Source organism: Heloderma suspectum, chromosome 10, assembly GCF_057233095.1.
Source record: "Heloderma suspectum isolate Gila_16-S chromosome 10, 16-S_ref, whole genome shotgun sequence".
In the NCBI taxonomy this organism is placed as follows: Eukaryota; Metazoa; Chordata; class Lepidosauria; order Squamata; family Helodermatidae; genus Heloderma; species Heloderma suspectum.
In genome coordinates, this window is record NC_139467.1 from 44,551,267 (window position 1) to 44,573,449 (window position 22,183).

At 45.7% G+C, this 22,183-nt stretch overlaps 1 protein-coding gene and 2 non-coding genes across 12 annotated transcripts; all 3 read right to left on the reverse strand.

Moving 5' to 3' along the window:
- Nucleotides 1-2,602: 2,602 nt before the first annotated feature.
- Nucleotides 2,603-18,308, reverse strand: PABPC4 (poly(A) binding protein cytoplasmic 4). Of its 10 annotated transcripts, XM_084816175.1 has the most exons (17): nt 16,522-17,520; nt 16,157-16,318; nt 15,889-16,071; nt 11,952-12,145; nt 11,236-11,351; nt 10,642-10,781; nt 10,118-10,212; nt 9,461-9,598; nt 8,720-8,815; nt 7,540-7,812; nt 6,199-6,286; nt 5,895-6,014; nt 5,317-5,444; nt 4,307-4,400; nt 3,644-3,774; nt 3,453-3,552; nt 2,603-2,986 (listed from the first exon to the last, which is right to left on the reverse strand). In XM_084816175.1, exons 3-16 carry the CDS (start codon nt 15,950-15,952, stop codon nt 3,466-3,468), a joined length of 1,764 nt encoding a protein of 587 aa, XP_084672301.1. In that variant the 5' UTR covers nt 15,953-16,071; nt 16,157-16,318; nt 16,522-17,520; the 3' UTR covers nt 2,603-2,986; nt 3,453-3,465. The 10 variants fall into 10 exon arrangements, 8 of the variants coding, with proteins under 8 accessions (XP_084672301.1, XP_084672304.1, XP_084672300.1 ...); XM_084816178.1 differs by lacking the exon at nt 16,157-16,318 and having other exon boundaries at nt 12,048-12,145; nt 16,522-18,308; XM_084816174.1 differs by lacking the exon at nt 16,157-16,318 and having other exon boundaries at nt 16,522-18,308.
- LOC146338225 (small nucleolar RNA SNORA55) lies at nt 8,280-8,415 on the reverse strand. The gene has a single exon (XR_014785246.1). It is a non-coding gene; the product is annotated as a small nucleolar RNA SNORA55 (small nucleolar RNA).
- On the reverse strand, nt 8,991-9,124 carry LOC146338226 (small nucleolar RNA SNORA55). The gene has a single exon (XR_014785245.1). It is a non-coding gene; the product is annotated as a small nucleolar RNA SNORA55 (small nucleolar RNA).
- Nucleotides 18,309-22,183: the final 3,875 nt, after the last annotated feature.

Consider the following 22,183-nt stretch of genomic DNA (forward strand, 5'->3'; position numbering starts at 1 on the left):
CTCCAATATTTGGCCACCTAATGTGAAGAGAAAACTCCCTGGAAAAGACCCTGATGCTGGGAAAGACTGAAGGCAAAAGGAGAAGGGGATGGCAGAGGATGAGATGGCTAGATAGCATCACGGATGCAATGAATATGAACTTGAGCACGCTCCGGGAGAGAGCGCAGGACAGGAAGGCCTGGCATGCTATGGTCCATGGGGTCACGAAGAGTCGGACACGACTGAACAACAACAACAACAATTTTGACAGCTAAAAACAAATATTACAACATTGGAAGGATAAACACTCACCTTCTATAATGCAATGGATTGAGGACCTTTAGAAGACTTTCAATATTTGATATTGCCTTCAAATGGATACCTATTTGGAGATTTGGTCCACTTTTGTTGCAACCCATGTATAATTGCTAGAAAGTTAGTATACATTTCATACAAAACCATGTATGTATATTTTAAAATTTCCTGCATTGAGCAGGGGGCTGGACTTGATGGTCTTATAGGCCCATTCCAACCCCACTATTCTATGATACCCAGCAACCCCTTAACCAGCCATTTGCATACTAAACATTGGGGGGGGGGGTGTTAAAGAAATCAGATGGCTGCAGGCACCATGTTGGGGACCCCTGCTCTAAAGGAGTGTTTTCTCTTACAGGTTTAATGGAGAAAACTGCCATTTCACATACTAGATTTTGTAGGTATATCGAAGTATGGATGAACGGAACATACACAGGCAGAAGTTTGTGGGGCTTTTGGAATGGGAGAAGGAGGGCCTGGAAGGCAACCCTCCTGCCTCCTTGCTGGTTCATCAGAGTATAGACATGGACTGCTGTGTAGACCGCAGTGGCTCCGACTCCTCTATTCAACTTGATTTGTGGTGCACTGGCCATCGCTGGTCCAGCTACATGAAAGCGTAAAATGGGTAGGGAACCTGTGGCCTTCTATATATTGAACTATAGCTCCCATTATCCCTGACCATTGGCTTTCTACCTGGGATCGATGGGAATGGAGCCCATCACTATCGAGAATAGCCTTCCCCAACTTGGTGCTCTCCAGATATTACGGACTACAACTCCCAGGATCTCTGACCATTGGCCATGCTGGCTGGGGCTAGACAGTTAAGAGGTCCAGAAATCTGGAGGGCACCAGGTTGGGCAAGGTGGATCTAGAAGGCCACAGGCTCCCTACCCCTGGCTTAAAAGAACACCTGAGTGGGCTTGGAATTGAGTTTGAGGAGACCAAAAACTGACGTTTCAGAATTAACACTAAAGACAAAGCAATGGAGACATTTCATTGATAGGCTATTACACCCTATAGTCCATTTTTCATACAACCATCCATGAAAACAAGCTCCTTACTTTTGTTGCAGAGAAAGGCAACTAAAATTAACAGGTCAGAGCACCTTCCCACATAAGTGCTTGGTTAAGCTAAGTGCTTGGGTTTCTTTAGTTTAGAGAAAAGGCAACTACGGAAGAACATGATAAAGGTTTATAAAATTCTACATGGTGTGAAGTACAGAATCAGAATTGGAGACTATCCTCACCCCCTGCTCATTGCTAGAGAAGGTAGATAAAGAGAAGTTCTTTCTCCCACAATATACAATAGAAGAACACAGGCCATCCCATGAAGTCGAATAGTGGGAGATCCAGGACAGACAGAAGGAAGCACTTCTTCACGTAGTACATATTTAAACTAAAGTTGCCAGATCTGGTAATAGCCATCAACTTAGTTGGCTTTACAAGGGAATCAGACACATTTATGGAGGATAAGGCTATTGACGGTTACTAGTCTGGATGGTTCTATGCAACCTCCAGTTTGTTGGGGCAGTATGCCTCTTGGTGCCAGCTGCTGGGGAGCAACAACAGGAGAGGGCTATTGCCTTTATGTCCTGCTTGTGAGCTTCCCGGTAGTATCTAGCTGGCCACGGTGCTGGACGTGATTGGATGGATGCCATAGGGGTCTTATCTAATTAGGCCTTGAATAGGCAAATTAAGAGAGATCTTTGGCTTGCTTGAATTACAAAAGGAACTGAGAAATAAGAATAAGGAGCTTGAGCATGCCTAGTAGCATTTGAATCCCACAAAAGAAGAATCCTGAACTGTATCACAAACAGCTTCTAAAAGCCCGATAGTTTTCAAATGTGGTTTACTTTGTGGCACGGAAGGTTGATGAAGAGCCACGAATCCAAAGCCCCTTGGGTATTCAGAATTAGTTGCATGGTGCTTTGGTTCCTGACCTTACTCTAGAAAGTCAGCGGCTGGTTCACAGGTGCAAGTCCCATGTGGAAGCCACCCGAAACAGCAGAGCTTCCTGACCAACCTAGTCGGCCCTGCTAGTGAACATCTTGCAACATGCCTGTGGACTTCAGCCCTGAAAGTAGAATATTAACATTCATCCAGTTTGGTTCTGTGTTGCAACATGAAAACAATGGTAAACAAAGGGAACTTCACTGAACTTCTTCTGAACAGTGCTCTTATATACTTCCCATTCATTTCAATGGAGCTTGTACAAGAGTTCTTGAAGGACTGCACCCACGGCAAGTCAAAGCTATGTGCCAAATAATTAGGGGACTTGGAGGGGAGAGAGGAAGAGGAGACAAGCAATTTCATGAAATGTTTTCATTCCTTTATTGATGAACACATTCCAGACTTTGCAAACATGATTGTCTGATTAAAACCAAGAACTGCAAATGAAAACATCGAGTCAGAAAAATGCCAGCATCCTGCTTGTGGGAAGACAAAGTGGCTAATTCTGTCCTGGCTGTGAGAAGGAAACTTTGCATATTTAAGTCTTGGAAACCAAAAGCTGTAGGGGAATTTGGACGGGGGGGGGGGGGGTATGTTTTGCAAATAAGGCATTTTGAGAGATTTACACAGTGGAATATAGTTAATGAGATATGTTGCATGATGTTGAAATGTGCAGGATAACGTTATTTCTAAACATCTTTAGCAGATGGTTTCTTCAGGGACCCCATTTGGCTTTTTACAACCTACAAAGAAAAAGAGAGCACTTTAGGTGCCTAATTAATTTCATGACAGCCTCCCTTTTACCCATATAATTTTGTATATGCTGTTTCAACTCGTCTCAGTATTGGGAAGAACAGGAACATCTTGCCTGTTTATGGATCTAGGTGATGTATGGATGGAGGGGAGAGGAATCAATCCTGAGTACTGAATTCTAATAAAGAGAAATTTTGAGTAATTACTTAATTATCAAGTGAAGGACTTATTATGCAGATGTCCTTTAAAAGAAGTGGTGATGGCCATCTGGGATAATCACCACTCATTTTCCCACATGGAAGGCAAGTTATCCTTATATTAGAATCCTGGAACCAAATAATACTTGCTGCCTTGATGCAGCTCCCTTTCTATGCAAAAGGGACAGAAAGATTCATAGCTGGGAGGACACCAGATTATCTCTCAATAAACGTCAATAAACAGGGCTGGGACACTCACCAGCCTCCCTGATTTAAGAGGTAGCAGCAACTATGCCCGCTTTCTGGGCAGCTTCCTTCTTGGCTTGGTGAGCCTGCAGCACTGCCACAGCCTCCTCCACCTGGAATGGGAAGAAATTAGGTTCACTGCCACTCCCAACCAAGCCAGCAAATATAATACCCATGGCAGAGTACGGAGAGGGGTTCCATCACCTTTGAGCGGAGGGATTCTGGAGACTCCAGCATGTGCAGTAGCTCTGAGTTGTCAATCTCTAGCAGCATTCCTGTGATCTTTCCCGCAAGGCTGAGGTGCATAGCTTGGATCAGTGGGAACAAGCGTTCTCCTAGGGAAACAAAAACAAAGCCTGTCAAGAGGCAGGATGCTACTTGGAGGCTCTTTCACACAAGTCAAACCAATGTGGGATGCGGGGAGGCATCATCATCTCTCTTGAGCTTATAGGTATTTTGAATTTCTGTGCCACCTTTGTAACATTCAACCAAGTTAAGCCTTTGTCATAAAGAGATTTTATTAGGAGAGGAACACAAAGCCAACAGCTTGGTTAAGCCATAATATTAAATCCCATGGCAGACTTAAAATCCATGCATAAGGGAGACGGCAGGTTTTCTATAAAGTTTCTCAGAAAAAGGTCTCCATGCAAGCTGGTGAGCTTCCTTCCACCCCACCCAAATCAAACAGCCTTCTAGGAGGCTCAATCATTAAGAATTTGAGAATAAGATAGTTATCCCACCCTCTTCATTGTAACCTCTGCACACATGAGATGGCAGAATCTAACAAAATTTGCTTTTACTCAATGCCTATGGCACTTCTTCAACCCAGAGTCCAAAAATTTCCAAGGACAAGGAAGAATGACTTACCCAGCATCTGTTTTTGCTCCTGGGGAGGGGCAGCCGCTAGCATGGATGCAGTTAAAGGCTCCTGTCCCTGTACATGAACAGCAGGCTGAGGGGCCTATTAGAGAATAAAGAATTGTCTGTTAGCATAGCTAGTGAAAAGGGGATTGGATCTTCATTTGTTTTAAAGCAATAACATTGTCAAACAGTTATACCAAAAATTAAAACAAGTCACACTTTTGGAAGGCACCAACCAACTGAAATGCTGAGGATGATGGCACATCTCCATTATGAAAAAACGCTCAAGAATTTTGCTTTAGTTTAAGTAATAACTCATTAAAGTGGGGGAAGGAGAGCTCAACATCAAGCATTAACAACACACTGACTGTTTGGGGGAAGAATAAAGAATTACTTTTGTTCACAACACTCAAACTTTTGAGATTGATGGACTGACAGGGAAGGGTTGAAGTAAGGCTTTCTATCAGCCAGTTCCCTTAACAAAACATCAAGAATGAGGTAGATGAGTTCATTATCCCAAGGTAACTGCCATGTACCCTACCATACTATGCTATGGACAGGCTGCAGTTCCCCTGCAGTTAGCATAGCAAATGCATGAATGGGCTCTCTGGCCTAATCCACGGAGTTACTCTGCACAAAGCTGGGTGGCTTATATCTGCCTGCACTGCATATGTCCATGGCAAACTGGTTGTCTGAATTATTTGCAATAAACAAGAATGGCGGTTTTGTATCTTATGGAACCATGAGTAATGCTCATCTGAACTGTCCACTGACCAGATACAGTTGAGATATAGGATCATGTTGGATTCCTGTAATGGGGAGGATCTGCCACACTGATGCAAAAAAAGCGGATTCGAACCATGTAAGAGAGGAGTGCAGCCCCCTGTTTCAGACAGACTGGAAGTCTTATGATATTTCTGAACTTTAGAGCAAAAACCAGGACACCAGTACTTAAATAATCCTTCCAGCAACTGCAGTTTAATATTGGCATTGCCAAGCCAAGGTCCTCACACTACCTGTATAGGCTGTACAGCTGGGTGGGGGCTGCGGACACTTGAGGCATATTTGTATGGCGGAACAGCCCTGGGAGCTTGGGTAGCTACAGGTGGTCGAGTCACTAGGTTTGGAGCTGTGGCAGCAACCCCTATTTAAAATGAGATACATAATGGAGAATCAGAAGCTTACAGAACAAAATAAAACTAACAGGTATTAAGCCTGCCCAACCATGGAATGAAAAACATCAAGAAAATAGCTTTATTACCTGTAAGCATGTCAAATAGTTACCAGCAGTTCAAAACATAATCCTGTTCATAACAGCCTTGTTCAACAAGTGTATTTCAATCCACAGCTATTGTTTTTATCTTCTTACAAGCTGCATAACAACTAAAAGTCTCTGCTATCAAAAGGCCACTAGAAAATCCCATCTACCTTTGTCATTTCCAATGCCATGTGTACTGCATGTCTCCAGAAGGAAGGGTCAACACAACACCCCAAAGTACAAAGTCAGAATATGCTGACTGATTGATGCTGGATGTGGACAGGAAGCAGCCCAGCCTCCTTAACCAGTGGAAACCCTCTAAGTGCAATCACTTACCAACTCTTTGAGTGGCACCGGGCAGGCCACGTGAGGCCTGAGCATTACTCGCTGGAGCCAGATGGCGTAGTGGTGGTCGTGGTCCAGACTGTCGCATGGTGTTTGGCATACCCTGGAAGCCTGAATTGCAGGGGGGGGGGGGGATACAAAGCTACCTGTCAGTCACACCAGGAGAGTCCTACTAGGTTAAATTATGGCAGGGGCCACCTCCAGGGATCAGGCATTTGTGACTTGTGGTGGCTGACAGTCTCCCATTCCTTGCAGGTGGGTAAAGAGGAGAAGACTGTGCCTCCTTCATGCTCACCTTGAGGTCTCCCCCCTTGCTGCCAGCGTGGGTTGGGTCTCATCTGAGTCATCTGATTAGGTGCATAGTAAGTGGGTCTGCTCTGAGCCTGAAAAGCAGAGGGAGTCATATCAGCCATATTGCAACATGGTCCTGCAGCAGGTTTCCACAGCCCTGTTCACACGTTCTTGCCCAATTCACAGAAAAAGTTTGAGGGAAATGAAGCACTGTACATCACTTACTCTGATCCAATACCTAATACTGGCATTGTCAAGGTTTTAACCATCCTAAGCTAGGGAGGTTGCCATCTGAAATATTTCTAGAACTTTTTTACCTAACCTGAACCACGTCATGCAGCATGTACTCCTCAACAATTATGGGGTCAGTTGTCCTGTGGTGTTTTATCTCCCCAGTCAATTTTTAATTAAAAAAAGTTTAACTTACTAAGCTATCAAGTGTCAGATTTACCACAATTGAAAAAAATGGGAAAATCTAACTTAACATCTACCTGAGACCCATTCTATCCCCAGCACCTTCTCAAAATAGGGTAGGATAAATACTCTGGCCTTTTGCCTATATCATAAATTCCATTTTTGCAGTTGTATCACTTCAAGAGCACTTTATTTTTTCTGGTTTTGTCATTTTTCTTCTGTATATTCCTCTGTGCATGTGTGTGCACACACACAATAACGTACTGCAGATGTCTGGTGGACCCCAGGAGTAAGTTTTACCAGAGAAGATCATTCTGCTTCAAGTTGGCTTTATTTTGACACAGGAACTAATGCTCTTGTATGGCAAACTTGCAGCAGTGATTTTTTTATGTTCTTTGGCGGGGGGGGGGGGGGCTATTCAGCTATTGGCATACATTGGACCCCTTCCATTGCTTTCTATGAACACAGTATCTCACCTAGGCATTTTTTGGTTTCTGTTTTATTTTCTGTTACAAGCCCAGTATTTTACCTATGCATTTTAAGTTCTGTTTTCCTTTCTCTTCTGTTTTCTTCTCCATGGCTCCGTGACAACCCAGTGAGGAACAAGTTATCAATGTTGGGTCCAATGTACCCCAAAAGTTTATGAGTTAGACAATGTATCTGGAATGTGATACCAATAAAATCTGTAATTTGTTAAACTAGAGCCACTTTGAAATTAAAGAGGCTCATTAGGCCTCAATGGTGGATTGATTCTGCAAAAAAAGGTGTGCAAGATTTAAAATGGATACAAAGAACCCCAAAAGTGTTAAAAGCAGGTTATATAGCAGTAGACAGGTGCCAGTTAAGTTATTTCATGTACTTTATCCCAAGCATTGTCTGTAGAGTGCATGGAAGCCTAGAGGAGCCACAGGCAATATTTGCTAGGACTTACCTGGGGCACAGCAGGCATGAAATACCCTCCAGCAGCTGGCTGGAACTGATTGATTATGGCATTAGCAGGCAGGGCTCTCATCCCAGCAATGCGCTGCATGTATTGGTTGGTGAGGTGGGCTTTCCGCTCCTCCTTCCTCTGTGCCAAGGCAACATACAATGGCTTGGAGCCCACAATGCGCCCATTCATTTCTGTTACAGCTTTGGTGGCTTCTTCCGGAGAGGAAAAGCAGACAAAGCCAAAGCCTTTGCTTCGCCCATCTTCCAACATTACCTAAAGAAAGGCAGCTTTTTAGAAGAACACATAGCCAGCCTTATGTCTTCTGCACTGATGCTGCTTGCCTAAGCTGGGAGAAGATACAAATCCCAGAGAGGCCCCATTGTTGCTGATCTTACACTGCAGCACATGTTAAGCTGATCAGACTCAACAATGGTTTTCTGCCAAGCATACTTTCATCATCAGAGGCAGGGCATATCTGCACAGCACTTTTGTAGTGGCAGTTTGTCCAGTAACCCTAGTCACCACCTCTCTCTTTCTCACCTTAGTCCACACATACTGATGACTTTAGCCTTAATAGACCCTCACCTATTTAACATTGCAGGCAGAAACAAGCACAGGACCAGTGTAAGCTTTGCCATCCAAATGACAGAAACTATATGAGTCACCCCCTTTGCCTGATTTTCTGGTTTGCACAGCAGTGCTGCACAGAAAGCTACCTTGCAGACATGTCTGCAGAAGCCCAATGTTGCAAAGGTGTAGAGACAAGCCCTAAACAATGGAGGAAAGTGACTTGTCTGGATTTCCTCTGCTTTGCTTTAGCACCACATGTCCCCAAGCCCACATTTATTCTGCAAGGCACGGGAAAGATTGAGGTGCAACCCTCTAACAGCAACAGTTGCATGTATCATCAGTCTGTCGGAGATTAAACAAGAGGCAAAGCCATGTGTCATTTTCCTGTTACTCTGCCCTCAGAGGGTTCAACATGTAGAATGTACACAAAAGATTTTACAGCCTGATCCTAAGCAGATTACTTGGAAGCAAACCCCACTGAGTTCAGTAGTCTTAAACTAAATATATTTCGAACTGCACCCTTAGTCTGATTCCTCAACAGTTCCTACTTCAGAGGAACTTCCAGCTATGGATCTCTACTATATGTCTGCTTAATTCCATCAGCCCTTACCTTGGCACTTGTGATGGACCCAAAAGGGGAGAATTCCTTCCTCAGTTTCTCATCATCAATTGTATCATCAAGGTTCTTAATATATAGATTAACTCCCTGAAAACAGAGAACAAATATTAGCATGAGATCATAACAATGCGGAAGGTGCTATTACTATCAATTAACTACAAGCAAAGATGGATTCTCTTATCTGTTTGTGATCAACCAATACGCAATTATTAATCTTTATGAACGAGGAATGTCCAGTCACCTTCTGTAGCTAAAGACACTGAAATGTTGCAGAGTCGTAGAGGCAAACGTCTTTGTGAGAGAACATAAACATGCCTGGATTTGCTCTGCGTTGCTTTAGCATCACATGTCCCCGGGCCTGCACCTTGCAGCAAGGAGCGGGAAAGATTCAGATGCAACCCTTAGCCACTTCCCTGGATCGGACTTTCCTAAGCTACAACCCAGGTACCCCTTCTACCATCCCTTTATGGAGTTTAACAATTCTTAAGTAGGATCTTAAGCTGATGGGTCCCTTATGGAACTAAAACATCTCTCAGGGCTGTTGATCCCATAAGTGTCAATATGACATAGTTCTCAGAGTTCCCTCTTATTTGACACAATATGATGCACATAAACAGAACCCAACAGAGTACAAATGGTACTTAAGACAAACCCCACCATAACAGTAACATCACTCAAACACGTGAAGAATAGAGCACATGCATTCAGACCTGGAGCACACATTCTTTTTACCTGATACCGGCTGATTCTCTCCTGTTTTAGCTGCTCAAACTTGCGTTTCAGCTCTGCCTGGCGTTCCACTTTCTTCTGTGCACGACCCACAAACACCATTTTCCCATTGATATCTTTTCCATTCATTTCTTCCACTGCCTGCAAGGGAATTCAAAACAATAAATATCTCCGACACGCTGCACCAGTTACCAAGGTTCCTATTTATGCCATCGTTTATTCTGGACTAGCAACCCCCCAAGAGATGACTTGCAAGTTAAAGTAGGTTCGAAGGGTCAACAACAACTGGCAAAAATCAGGGGCTTTCAATTTGGGTGCTGATCTCAGAGGAGTTCATAGTTCTCTACAGAAACACAGGGACTTGTGAATGACCCAGGATCATCCACTGGAATACTCAGAAATAAATTCCTCATTCTTATAAGCAAGAGTTCTTGGGGTAACAATTCCAGAGCCACTGCCGAATCCTAACTGTAAACAAGCAGTTACAGGCCCACAACCACTCTGTATTGCAGGTGGTCAGCCAGCAGATAATGCAAAATAGTTCAAGGGAAAGGATTTGCTCTAACTGTACTTAGACAACATTTGCTGAAGGTCTGTTTTCCAAGCTAGAAGCAGGTAATGCAACGTAGGCTGCACACACCATAACTTGGATGATTATACCTTGTTGGCTTCTTCATGCTTTTCAAAGCTCACAAAGCCAAAGCCTTTGGACTTCCCAGTAGGGTCTGTCATGACTTTAACGCTGAGGGTCTTACCTATTACCAGAAGAACAGAGTTAGCAAAGACAACCTATAGAAAAATTTCAGGGAGAATCCCTCAATCAGCTCCTTAAGGATTACAAAGTCCACATCAATGTTTCAAATTTGCAAAGCTATTTTGAGACCCTAAGTTTACACATACTCCAAGGAGATAAGCTTCTTCTTTTTGCCCAGCTTTGCGACATCTTTCATTTTTCCTGTATTGAATTCCAGTGGGTTGTAGCCAATATTATTCCTACTTAAGAGTAGATATACTGAAATGAATGGAACTTAAGTTAGACTAACATTGGATACTTATTTCATTTCTTATTTCATTGCTTGAAACTTATAAAACCTCTCTGCTCTCAAAACAGCACGTCAGGTGCCAGCTACAATCGCTTCAGTAGTTACTGCTGGACGTTAAGGACCTGCTGCTGGAATATTTACCATATTTGCTGAAGAGTTCCTTCAGCCTCTCATCGTCCATGTCGTCCCCAAAATTTTTAATGTAGACATTGGTGAACTCCTTTGCTTTGGCTCCCAATTCTGCCTCACGTTCTTTACGGGATTTAAATCTGCCAACAAATCTGGATGGGAGAAGAACAAAAGCTATAATGAAAACCCCTCTCCTACCAACAACAGAGAGACAAAGCACCCCCTGATTTCAGGGGATAAAGGCAAAAACAAGCCGCAGGAGGAGATGAGAAGGGCAGACATAAGAGGGCAAGAGACCAAGCAGAAGCATCCCCTGTCCTGAAGTGGAAAGGCAGCAAGACAAGACACACCTAACCCAACTTTGCTGAGCAGGGCAAGGCACAAGGGAATCAACCCAGTGCCCAGCAGCAGGGAGGCATCAAGTGAAGGTAGGCCCATGCACCAAGGGGAGTAGGCTGTGGCTCGGGCAGGGAAACTCACCAGCCCTGGAGTAGAGAGGTAGCAGGCCAAAGCTTGGGCCAGGAGAACCAGCAGCCTTGTGGGTTAATACTGAGATGCATCACGGCTCATGCGGTGGCTGCCACTGCTTCTGGCTGAGACACTCACACTTTGCGGTCGTTGAGCAACATGCCATTCATCTTCTCGATGGCCCGGTCTGCAGCATCCTGTGTCTCAAAGTGCACAAATGCGTACCCCTTAGAGCCATTCTCGTCACACACCACCTGCAAGGCAATTTGGTAGGGCTGAGTAACATATACCAGCACCTCAGCCTCATTAACACCCAAAATCTGCATGTTTTACTTGAATGTGGGACAAGTAAAGAGAAGGATTCAGCAACACTTTTTGCACAAGTATTATGAAAGTATTCACAAGCGCTACTGCTCAATGTCTCAAGCAAGGGTTCCTAAGATTTTTTTTTAAAGAACCCACCACCAATGAGCCTTCCTTCTCTTGGAAACCGACTACCTACAGCACATGGTTATGTGAAAATAGAATTGCAAGTTAACCCTCATTCCCCTTGGCTCCTCCTGAGGCCAAGAAAGCAGGGCAAACACTAGTACAGACAAGAGTTAAAACACTCAGCGAAAACAAACTTCTCATCTCCACATAAGTTGTGGAGACTGATTTCTTTTTCCTAGCTTTGCACATTATATTTTTACATATACCCACACCCATATAGCCCTACACACCGTTTCATGCTCAGTGCCACAAATCCTACACCACTTTACATGCATTCAAGTTAAGACCCAGCCACCCTCACAGGATCTTCAAGCACATCAAAGCAGATGTTCTTGGAGTTCTGAAAAGATGTCAAGTCTCACCTTGCAAGAAAGGATATTTCCAAAAGCTGAGAATGTGTCATAAAGTGCCTTGTTGTCTATGGATTTGTCCAGGTTCTTAATGAAGACATTCCCTACCCCAGATTTCCTCAGGGAAGGGTCCCGCTGAGACCACATGATGCGGATGGGTTTGCCTTTGATCACATCAAAGTTCATGGTGTCCAAGGCTCGCTCAGCTGTAGGGTCAAAGATAAGAAGGAGTGAGACTTGAGGAGGAGGAGGAGGAGGAGGAGGAGGAAAGACTTGCAGCAAAGTTTGTGTACTTAGCATCACCACCTGCTCCGCAATTAGCATTACGTGTATCTTAATGGTCATATGTTCCAACATACACTGATGAAGAACCACAGGGAAGTCCTACTTGTACTAAGTGGGAAACCGTACCCATCACATTCTTAAACTTCTGCAATGTAGCCTCTCTTAACCCACACCGATCTTCCTTCTGGTTTCTATTTTTGTACTGAGCAGCATATTAAAAGCTCTGTGACATATGCACACCAAGATCCTGTTCATAAAATTCAGAAGTTTAGGACAGAGTTCCATGCCAAAGAGTATGCTAAATTAGTAGGAATATGAGAAATTAATTTATAACATGAGGAGGGAAAGCCTAAGGCTAGAATGAGAATGTACTCCTTGATGTGCTACCCACCTGCAGCCACTCAGCTCACCCAAGACAGGTAGAAACTCTCCCAACTGGAAAACATACACACAAGGTTTTCCTGGTTGTGCCCCTGCTCAAAAAAAGGCCAGTGGAGATAGTGCCACACATGACAGGGGAGAATGGCCAGTAGAAGCAAGGGAGAGGAGAATACAAGTGCAGAGGGTTTTTTTTGAAGACTTATAATTCCGGAGGTGTCCATATAAGAATTATTTACAAGGCCATTCACAAAATTAGAGAGCTGCCTGGCCAAACTGAACTGAACCCAAGGCTTTTCTCCCTGGTAGACGGTATCTGAAATATGGAGAGACCACACCTCCAACAGAAGTGGAAAACTGTTTAGACAAGTTAAAATAATAGTCATCTTGACTATTGCTCAAAATACAAGTCTTTCTTGTGTTTAAGGAGTTCAAGGAGGAGGGAATGGAAATAGGAGATTCTTCATATCAATTCATTTCTTGGCCTTCCTAATACAAAAGGTTCAAACCCCCACCCCTTACCCAAAATAAGGTTTTCAACAAGTATGCCCAAGACACTGGGTTGTTTCCAATGTAGGAGAAAAATACAAGAGGTATCCTGTTAACGGTTGCACAAGTGCTAGCAGAAGTAGCACAAGCCATGCCTAATGTAATGAAGTTAATCATCCAAGTTACAGGAAGCCAGATTCCAGCTGAACATCAGGAAAAACTTCCTGACTGTTAGAGCAATACAACAGTGGAACCAATTACCTAGGGAGGTGGTGGGCTCTCCCACACTGGAGGCATTCAAGACGAGGCTAGACAGCCATCTGTCAGCGATGCTCTGACTTGGATTCCTACATTGAGCAGGGGGTTGGACTCGATGGTCTTACAGGCCCCTTCCAACCCTACTATTCTATGAAACCTTGGAGAGCTGCTGCCAGTCAGTGTTGACAATACCGGGCTAGATGGGCTAACCATCTGACTCAGTATAAGGCAGCTTCCTTTGTTCCTATGATTCTTTACGTTATAATGAGTTCTGCAGCGACTTGTGCAAGCAGACTCAAAATACTGGATTTGACACGTTCACAAGGACAAAAACGGGGTTTCTGCAGGATTTGTACTCAGATGGATACCACTGCATACAACTCAGTATACAAAGCAATTAAATCTTGGCTCTTAGCCACGTGCTGATGTTGCTGCTGCTTCCCAAACCTGTGCCCAGGGCCTTATTTTTCAAACCTGTATGGAACTGCATCACAGAGTATGACATAAACAGGGCTTGTCACAAGTAGAGGGCACGGATTCCATCTGCAAGCATATAAGAACTCCCCAGGAAGTGACATTGGGCAGGTGATACTGGAGGCACTGGCTGAGCTTATGCTACCCAAGAATGAGCCATGGCTGATATTTTCAAGGACTCATATCCTCATACCATTCCGTTGTTGTCGAGCACTTACTGAAAGCAGAGAGGTATCAGGATTGTAACTGAGGCGGAAGAATCAGTTGACTTGCTTTAACCAAAGGAGTTCCATTTCAAGTAGCACCTCAGCCCAGCTAGTTACATTTGGCAGCATGTATTTATAGCAGGAAGAGGCGCTCCAGAGACATATGCTGGCAAGGATGGCAGCCCCTAGAATTTGCAGCTGAAAGGGGATGAGCAGTTGGAAACAGAGGCATGCAACGAGAGAATTTGGAGATTCCGTCACAGCTCACGCTGCATAGTGAATACGCAAGGACCCTTGTCCTGCAGAAGTCTCCACAAAACCATGGTCACATGCTATTAGAAGGTGCTGAAAAAACACTGTTTGCTTTAAGAACAGGCACATTTGGACAGCCGATGGATAGGCTGCATTTCTGAATACTGATTAAAATGGATTTCCTTTTCTCCACTAGACTGCATCATATTTGAGTTCAGCTTGCATGGCACAGCACCTGTAATTCTGTTTTGTGTATGTATGAATTTGATATATGAATAAATTTCTATCCTGCCTTTTGATCCAGAAAGATCGCTGGTGTGGCATACATAAAACAAAATATAATTACATCAGGGCTGCATCCACACACCCCACACAGTATTACTCCAGGACAGCATATCTTCTTCCCAAAGCCTTAGTTCTCATTAGGTTGTTACAGTGCTTCCCATCACTTTTTATCCTACCTTACTACCCCAGCTGTTGGCAAGTGGATGGCTCATTGCCTCGCTCCGTATGCTCCTTATTTCCTTCCCTTGAGGGAAAGACTGCAAGGCATGACTTAGCACATGTCCAGACAACTCTAATTTGTCTGGACATGTGCTCAGCCCATCTTTATCTCTGGTTGACTAGATGGCTGGCAGGGAGTGGTAAGAAACCAATGGCTTGTGCAGACTGCATAACTGGGCACAGGGGTGTCCAGGGGAAAACCCTGTGATTTTCCACAGAACATGCCTCATATTTCCAGTTATGTGTTATAGCACCCAAACTGAAGTGGGGACAGATGTTCTCTGGACAATTCTGCAGTAGCTCAGTGGGCTTTGGCAGGGCCCCACATGTACATAAATTAACTTGCCAAAGAGACATGCCAAGAAGCTATGTGTGACAGGGCCAAGCCCTCTTCCCAGCTTCAAGTTGGAGAGGAGAGCAGGCCTCATCCTCAGTCATGGCTGGCTTTGGGGGTACTCCAAGTGCTTCCTTGGTTCAGTATGATATCAAAGGCAAGACTCTGCTCTTCTTCCAGCAATGAGCACAAATTCTGGCTGGTTGCTAAGGCCAACTTAAATGTGAGTACCTCTGTCCTTTGGCATTTGTTTAACCTTGCTCCTTTAGGTTTTTTCATCCAATGAATGCGGAGACTACTTTCAATACCCTTGAGACTTCAGAATGATCTCCCTCCCTTTCTCCAAGACAGATCAACAGATCATATACAAGTAAACAATGTTTGGGGTAGAGACCAAGTAAAAAACCAACAACTTCTCCAGAAACCTGACTCCCCCCCCCCCCCTTATAGGCAACTTATTTCCTTTTATGGTTGGGAGCTTAAATGTTCACTACCAAATATCCTCTACAAGACTTTCAATTGACACAGTATACAGTGCCCATCATTGTCATGTGATCTGCTCTGAAGCACCCACTACATTTCAACACAGGGAGGCAGTAATCCTCAACAAAGGAACATTTATTGTGCTGAATTCATTGCCACATCACAAGGCATCAGAATCAACTGGCGTGTAACTCCTAGAATGTCATTAAAAGAGAACTTCAGCTTCCTTGAAGGTTTCAAACACACATATTTAAAGATGCCCTGATTGAGATCATGCCATACATACCCCACTCAATGTATGTCACTTTGCCAATGCTCCATTTCTTGAAATTAGCTTGCAATACACACATTCAATAGAAAAACTGATCTTGTTATTAGATTCATGTCCTTTAGATCTACCTTCCCCAACCTGGTTCCAGCATCCCCAACCACAAATGGCTGGGATTATAAGAGTTGTAGTCCAACACATCTGGAAGACACCAAATTGGGGAAGACTGCTTTAGATAAAGGAAGCACGGCTGAAGTCAATTAAACAGATTCAAACATAGACATACCCCTTAACCCCAAACAAATTGGCCACTGGATCTTCTAATGAACTTCTAAACTCCAGGTGCTCAAAGTCAATGCAATGCAGCAGACAGTTTCCTGAGTTCAGACATTGAAGACTCATGTTGAAATCCCTGGTCCAACCATAATGGGGCAAATCTTCCTCAGTCCTAAAAAAAAAATCTCCAAAAGGTCATTGGGAGGATAAAAGAATATATTGGAACTCACCCCAGGCCATCATAACTGTGTGGGAAAGTCTCAAATGGAAATAATACTTGTGCTAAATATGATGGAATGTAGCATGAATGCTGGGATAAGTTGCCCGCCCTTCAGCATAAAATAGGACATCATTTGTACATGCCCTCACACTCACCATCAGCAGGCTGCTGAAAGTTGACATAAGCATATCCTAGGGAGCGACGGGTGATCATATCTCTGCAGACACGGATGGAAAGAACAGGGCCAGCAGGGCTGAACTTCTCATACAGCATGGCCTCAGTGACATTCGGGTGCAAGTCACCCACATAGAGAGATGCCATCGGGTAGCTACTAGCAGCTGTGTTCATCTTCCAGTCTTCTGCACACTCAACCAGGTGCACTGTTTAACTTTAACTGTTCCTTTCAATATTTTTTTTTAATCAACTAATTTTTAGAGGAAGTTTATGGAGGGATCACAGTTTAAGAGAAAAGGCTGAAATTGCTGAAGAAAACCCTGCGTAGTGGAGAATAAGGGAAAGCACCTAACAGGAAAAAACAGTGCAAATTTCACAAAGGTAACTGATATTCGAGGAGGACTGAGACAGAACCATGTGGAAGACCTGTGCAGAAAAGTATACCAGATCCAGACAAAAATGCTCTTGAAATCAATATGCTTCAAAAAGCAGTTTAAATAATTTTTAAAGTAATATGTCCAATTCTACCTTAAAAAAATGATTTCTTAAGTTTCTTCCACTCTGCCCTCTTGAAAAATGTACAATCTGGGATATTAGTTTCAATTAATAATGTAATGATTCAGGATTAACTTTTTTCCCCCTATCTCCCAGATTTAAAAATATAACTCCTGGAAAAAAACGCAACAACTCTGTTTCATTTTAATCATACATTTGCGGTTTCTTGTCCCCATGAAGTTATTTATGGAACACAGATAAAATAGCCCCGCATTCATCTGGTGGTTATAACAGATAAAACTAATATTTATCCAGAAAGGGCAGGCAAGCGGATTGTCTTTTACTCTCCCCACCACCACCACTTTTGTTACTGTTGCTGTTGTTCAAATCGTAAATTTAAAGCAGAGAGGAAGACAGCAAACGTATGGCAAGCCGACCCAGACGAGGCTAAAGGGGGGGCAGGAGAGAAAAACGATGACGGCGGCGAGAGGAAAGAGAGGGGCGAGTAAGAGCAAAGCGAGGCAAGACGGGAGGGGGCGGAGTGCGGCGGGGAAGGGGTCAGGGAAAGCTGGGTTCCGGCTTCGAGAAAGGGGAGCGGGGCGGGCAACGGGAACCGGCCTTGCCTCGGCCGGCAGGCTCGGGGGAGCCTGGAGGCCCGGCAGAAAGGAAGAAAAAGAGGAGTCGAAGCAGGGGAGCAAGAAGGCCGCCGCAGGCGCGGGCGGCGCCCACACGAGGCGGGCGGGCGACGGGGGCTCGGCGGGGAGCGCCCCCGGGGGAAGCTCTTCAGGGGACAAAAGCGCGCCGGGGGCGGGGGCCGGGGCCGGGCCAGCCAGCGCAGGAGCGAGGATGTGGGGTGACGGAAGGCCGCGAGGCGGCGACGGACAGGAAGACGGGCCCGATTTCCCCGCGCTGTAATTATTTATTAATTACCCTCCTCCTCACTCCTGGTTATAGCAATCAATTTTTTCCGTTTGTTTTCCCCCTTTTGCTGTTTTTAAGGCTTTTTTCTTTCAGCATTTCCCCCTTCCCCCCTTCCTTCCTCCCTCCTCCGAGGCCGCGAGCAGAGAGGGGGCCGCGCTGGCCGCGGAAGCCCCTTTATAGGCCGCGCGGGAGGGCCGCCGGCCGAGGGCGCCGCCGCCAGCCCAGGAAGGAAGCCGGCCGGCCGGCCGGCCGGGGGAGCGGCGCCGCAGCCGCCGAGTGCTGCCGCCGGCTGCAGCGGCGCCAGCCGGCCGGAGGAGCGAGCGGGGCGGCCGCCCCGCCCCTCCCGCGCATGTAAATTAAGACCCTCGCGCGGTCCCCGTCAGCAGAGCGCGCCCCCTCGGTCGTTGTTCATGAGCCGGCAACACTGAGCACAAAAGGGCGCGCGGGGAGCGGCGAGCCGAGAGGCGGAGGGGCCCTCGGCCTCGTGGGCCTGCGCAAGGCGGCGCCGCGACGGGCTCCTTGGCGCTCTCCCTGGCGGGCGGGGGGCTTCGGGCCCCTCTCGCCGAATTTCTGCGGGCGGGGTGCGCTCCCCACAGTTGTTCCCGGGCGGGGGCCCGTGGGCAGGGAGGTGAGGGGGCCGCGACAGCCTCGGCTGGAGGCCGGCCCCCCGTTCGCGCCCGCCGAGGACGGCGTCGTGTCCCGCCCAGGGGCGAGGCGGAGCTTGTTGGTGCTTTATATTCTTATCCTAGCCACACGCAAGTGGCTCGTTTTCTTGGACCTCACCGCTCCAGTACATATTTCGGTGAAATGATTATCCACCTGCCCCCCTTCGCTGACGCTGATAATACGTTAAAATGTGAGCATGTGTGTACTCGTGTAGCACAAGCTTGAGGATGTTTACTCTGAAGTCAGCCTTACTGAGTTCAGTGGGATTGATTCCCAGTTAAGCGTAGGATTGCAGCCTTCGCTTTCTGTAGGTGAAACTACTGGGGAGATTCTTCCCACGCACTTACAGCTTATGGCCATCGTTGCTGCTGTTAATAAGCGGATCATCATTTCTAAATCCTCAGGTAACACTATGGATCTTAAATACAAAATAAAAGATGCCCCATTATAAGACCCAACATGCATTACAATTTCCATCATAATACAAGAACTCTGAATTCCTCACACACAGTATTTCCTCATATGTAGGGAAAAAATACCCCAGGCTTTTGGAGTAAAAGCCACTGACACACACTTTTCCCTATTAAGTAAGAACCCTAATTTCCTCATGTACCACCCTCAGGAACTGATCTCCTTTACCCAATTTCCATAAACAAACAAAATCAACAACTCTTGTAGCATCTTAAAGAGTAACAAATCTATTATGGCATAAGCTTTTATGGATTCTAGCCCATTAAAGTGGATGACAACTCTGTTGGGGGTGGGGAGGGGTTGCACTACAACTCTCTGATGTTTTTATGGTAACAGATTAACAGAGCTACCACTCTGAAAGTTTACCAGATAAAAGCAACATTTCCCCATTCTCCACATACATCAGTGGCCACTCCGTCCCTCCACACAAATGCACACATATTCATGGTGTACTCTAAAAAAGCAACCAGCCCCCAGTACACAGAGGCACCCTGGCCACCAGGTTTAGCTTTTAGCAAAAATAAAAAATGACAGCTTTATGGAAAGGGGGGAGGAAGAAAAAGGCTGAATGAAGTGACCTCTTCACTACTGCATTCTTACAGTGTACCTGTAAAATGTTCTATATGAGTACATAAAAATGTAGTATGTAAACAATAATTCCTTTGTAGATTGGGTTTATGGAAATTTAAGCAAATTAGCTTTTTTTTAATGTTCTGCTTTCTTCACTTTTGTCACCTGAACTGAGCCTTTGAGATAAGGCAGGCTATACATTTAAAACACACTATAATGCACAGGCTTAATTATTACAAAAATGCAAGCACACTCTTGGGGAAGCCAGGATTTGCCTCAAAACTCCTCCTAAAATATTGTTAAGCACTCCCCAATTTTCTGAGGGGGTGTTTCCACCAGCGATTTACTCCGAGCCGGCTGCGTGTTGAGGTCATTAGGGATACCTGACATTGTGGCCATCCAGCAGCCACCCCGGAGCTCATCAGGGGAAAAATGGATTTCCTGAGACTGCTTACAGCCGATTCTTTTCCTCAAGTCGGGTTCTCCCTGGCATAGTTGCTGCGCGCCCCAACCCCTGCACTGACCTGGGGTATGCTGGCCCTGCCCAGGGGAGTGCCTTTCACCATGACCCCAGTCAAGGGGTGTTTCCTGTGTGTTTCCCATCCCTGCAAAAACCAATTAGTGTCTACTCAGAAGTAACTCCCATAGTGCTCAATGAGGCTTCTCCCCTGAATGCCCACATCAGAATTTACAGAGATCCCCCTGAATTGAATACAGAGTTTAAAGCACTGAGTCTGAAGCCTGTAAAGAGCTTTACCAAACCTGCTTGGTTTATTGCCTTAGGAAGTAACTACTTCACAGCTTCGTTATAGAGATCCTGTGCAGTATCGGTTTGGATAGAAAGGGGGCTGGTTTCCTATCCCTGTGTTCTCCCCCCACACCTTCCCAGCAGAAACATATGTGTGTCTACTCAGAAGTAACACCCATTGTGTTCAGTGAGGCTTGGGGCTCTTTGGGAGGCTTGTCTTACAAAGGTCACAAGGGGAAGTAACTACTTCGCACCATCCTTACGGAGCCAGGATGGGGGGGAGCCTCTCTTATTGGTTGAGCAGCCCCTGCCACTCAGATGACGTTCACTCCACCCACCCACCCACCTGGAAGTAAGTTATGTGAAGCCACTTAGAATGGTGCAATGTACAGCCTCATGGAGCCCTGCCCGGACCAGAAGCGCCTCCTATAAAAATGCAGGTGAGCCACTCCTCCCTTCTTCCGTCATCATGGAAACAGGGCCTTAGAAGGTTTCAGGGCTGCAGCACTTACCCAAGTTTGGTCTCCTTCAGAATGAGGCGCCTTATGGTATTTTGTAGTAGTTCCATTTATTTACAAATACACAGGTTGAGCATATGGGGAAGTCCTAAAGTTAACTGCTCTGACTTCAGGTTTCTAGAGGGGCAGGCAATATTGTAAGTTGCTTCCAGAGCCAGCTTGGCTCTGTGTCTTTTTGCCCTTCTTCAAACTATCAGTCCAGAGGTGGGGAACCTTTTTTGGCCCAAGGAACGCATTGCCCATGTGGAAACCAATAGAAGTTTTACATCTCTAAAATGGCTTCCCCTTCCAGAACAGTCTCTGGCCATTTCCTTATCACTCAATGAAAGATGGTCTAGCTATTGGTCCCTATGGCAGCCTGCCACCTTAGTTTACCTAACAATAGAACAGGGACGTTTCTATATGAGGCTTTTAACCTGCCACTTTACCAAAACTTCTGCTTCCAGATTCTTTGTGGGATTAAGATCGGCTCCTTCACACATACTTTTTTCTGGGGGGTTTATTTATCTGTGTCAAGAAGCTCTACCTCTCGTTCAAAACTTCACCAAGGCTGGCCGTAGAATCCCTGTCCAAATGTCTGGAGATGGTGAGTGGCTGGATGGGGAGGAATAAGATGAAGCTGAACCCTGACAAGACTGAGGTACTTTTGGTGGGAGAAAAGAGGAGGTTGGGGGATCTTGACCTGGTGTTGAGTGGGGTACGGCTACCCTTCAAAGATCAGGTCTGCAGCCTGGGGGTCATTTTAGACTCCCAGCTGTCCATGGAGGCTCAGGTGTCAGCTGTGAGCCAGACAGCGCTGTACCAACTCCCTCTGATAAGGCAGCTGCACCCCTACCTTCCTGACAATCTGCTCCCATTGGTAGTACATGCATTGGTCTCCTCTCGTCTAGACTACTGTAATGCACTCTACGTGGGGTTACCCTTGAAGACAGTTCAGAAGCTGCAGCTGGTGCAGAACACGGTGGCTCACCTGATTAAAGGTGGCCGCCGACGTGATCACATTACTCCGGTGCTGAAGGAGTTGCGCTGGTTACCAGTTGTTTTCCAGGCCAAATTCAAGGTGTTGGTTTTGACCTTTAAAACCCTATATGGTTCCGGCCCAGCCTATCTGAAGGAGCGCCTCCAGCAACACCAGGCAGGCTGCTGAACAAGACCAGCCTCGGATGGCCTTCTCTCTGTCCCATCAGCCAAGACAGCTAGGCTGGTGAGGCGAGGGAGAAGGCCCTCTCTGTGGTGGCCCCTACTCTGTGGAAC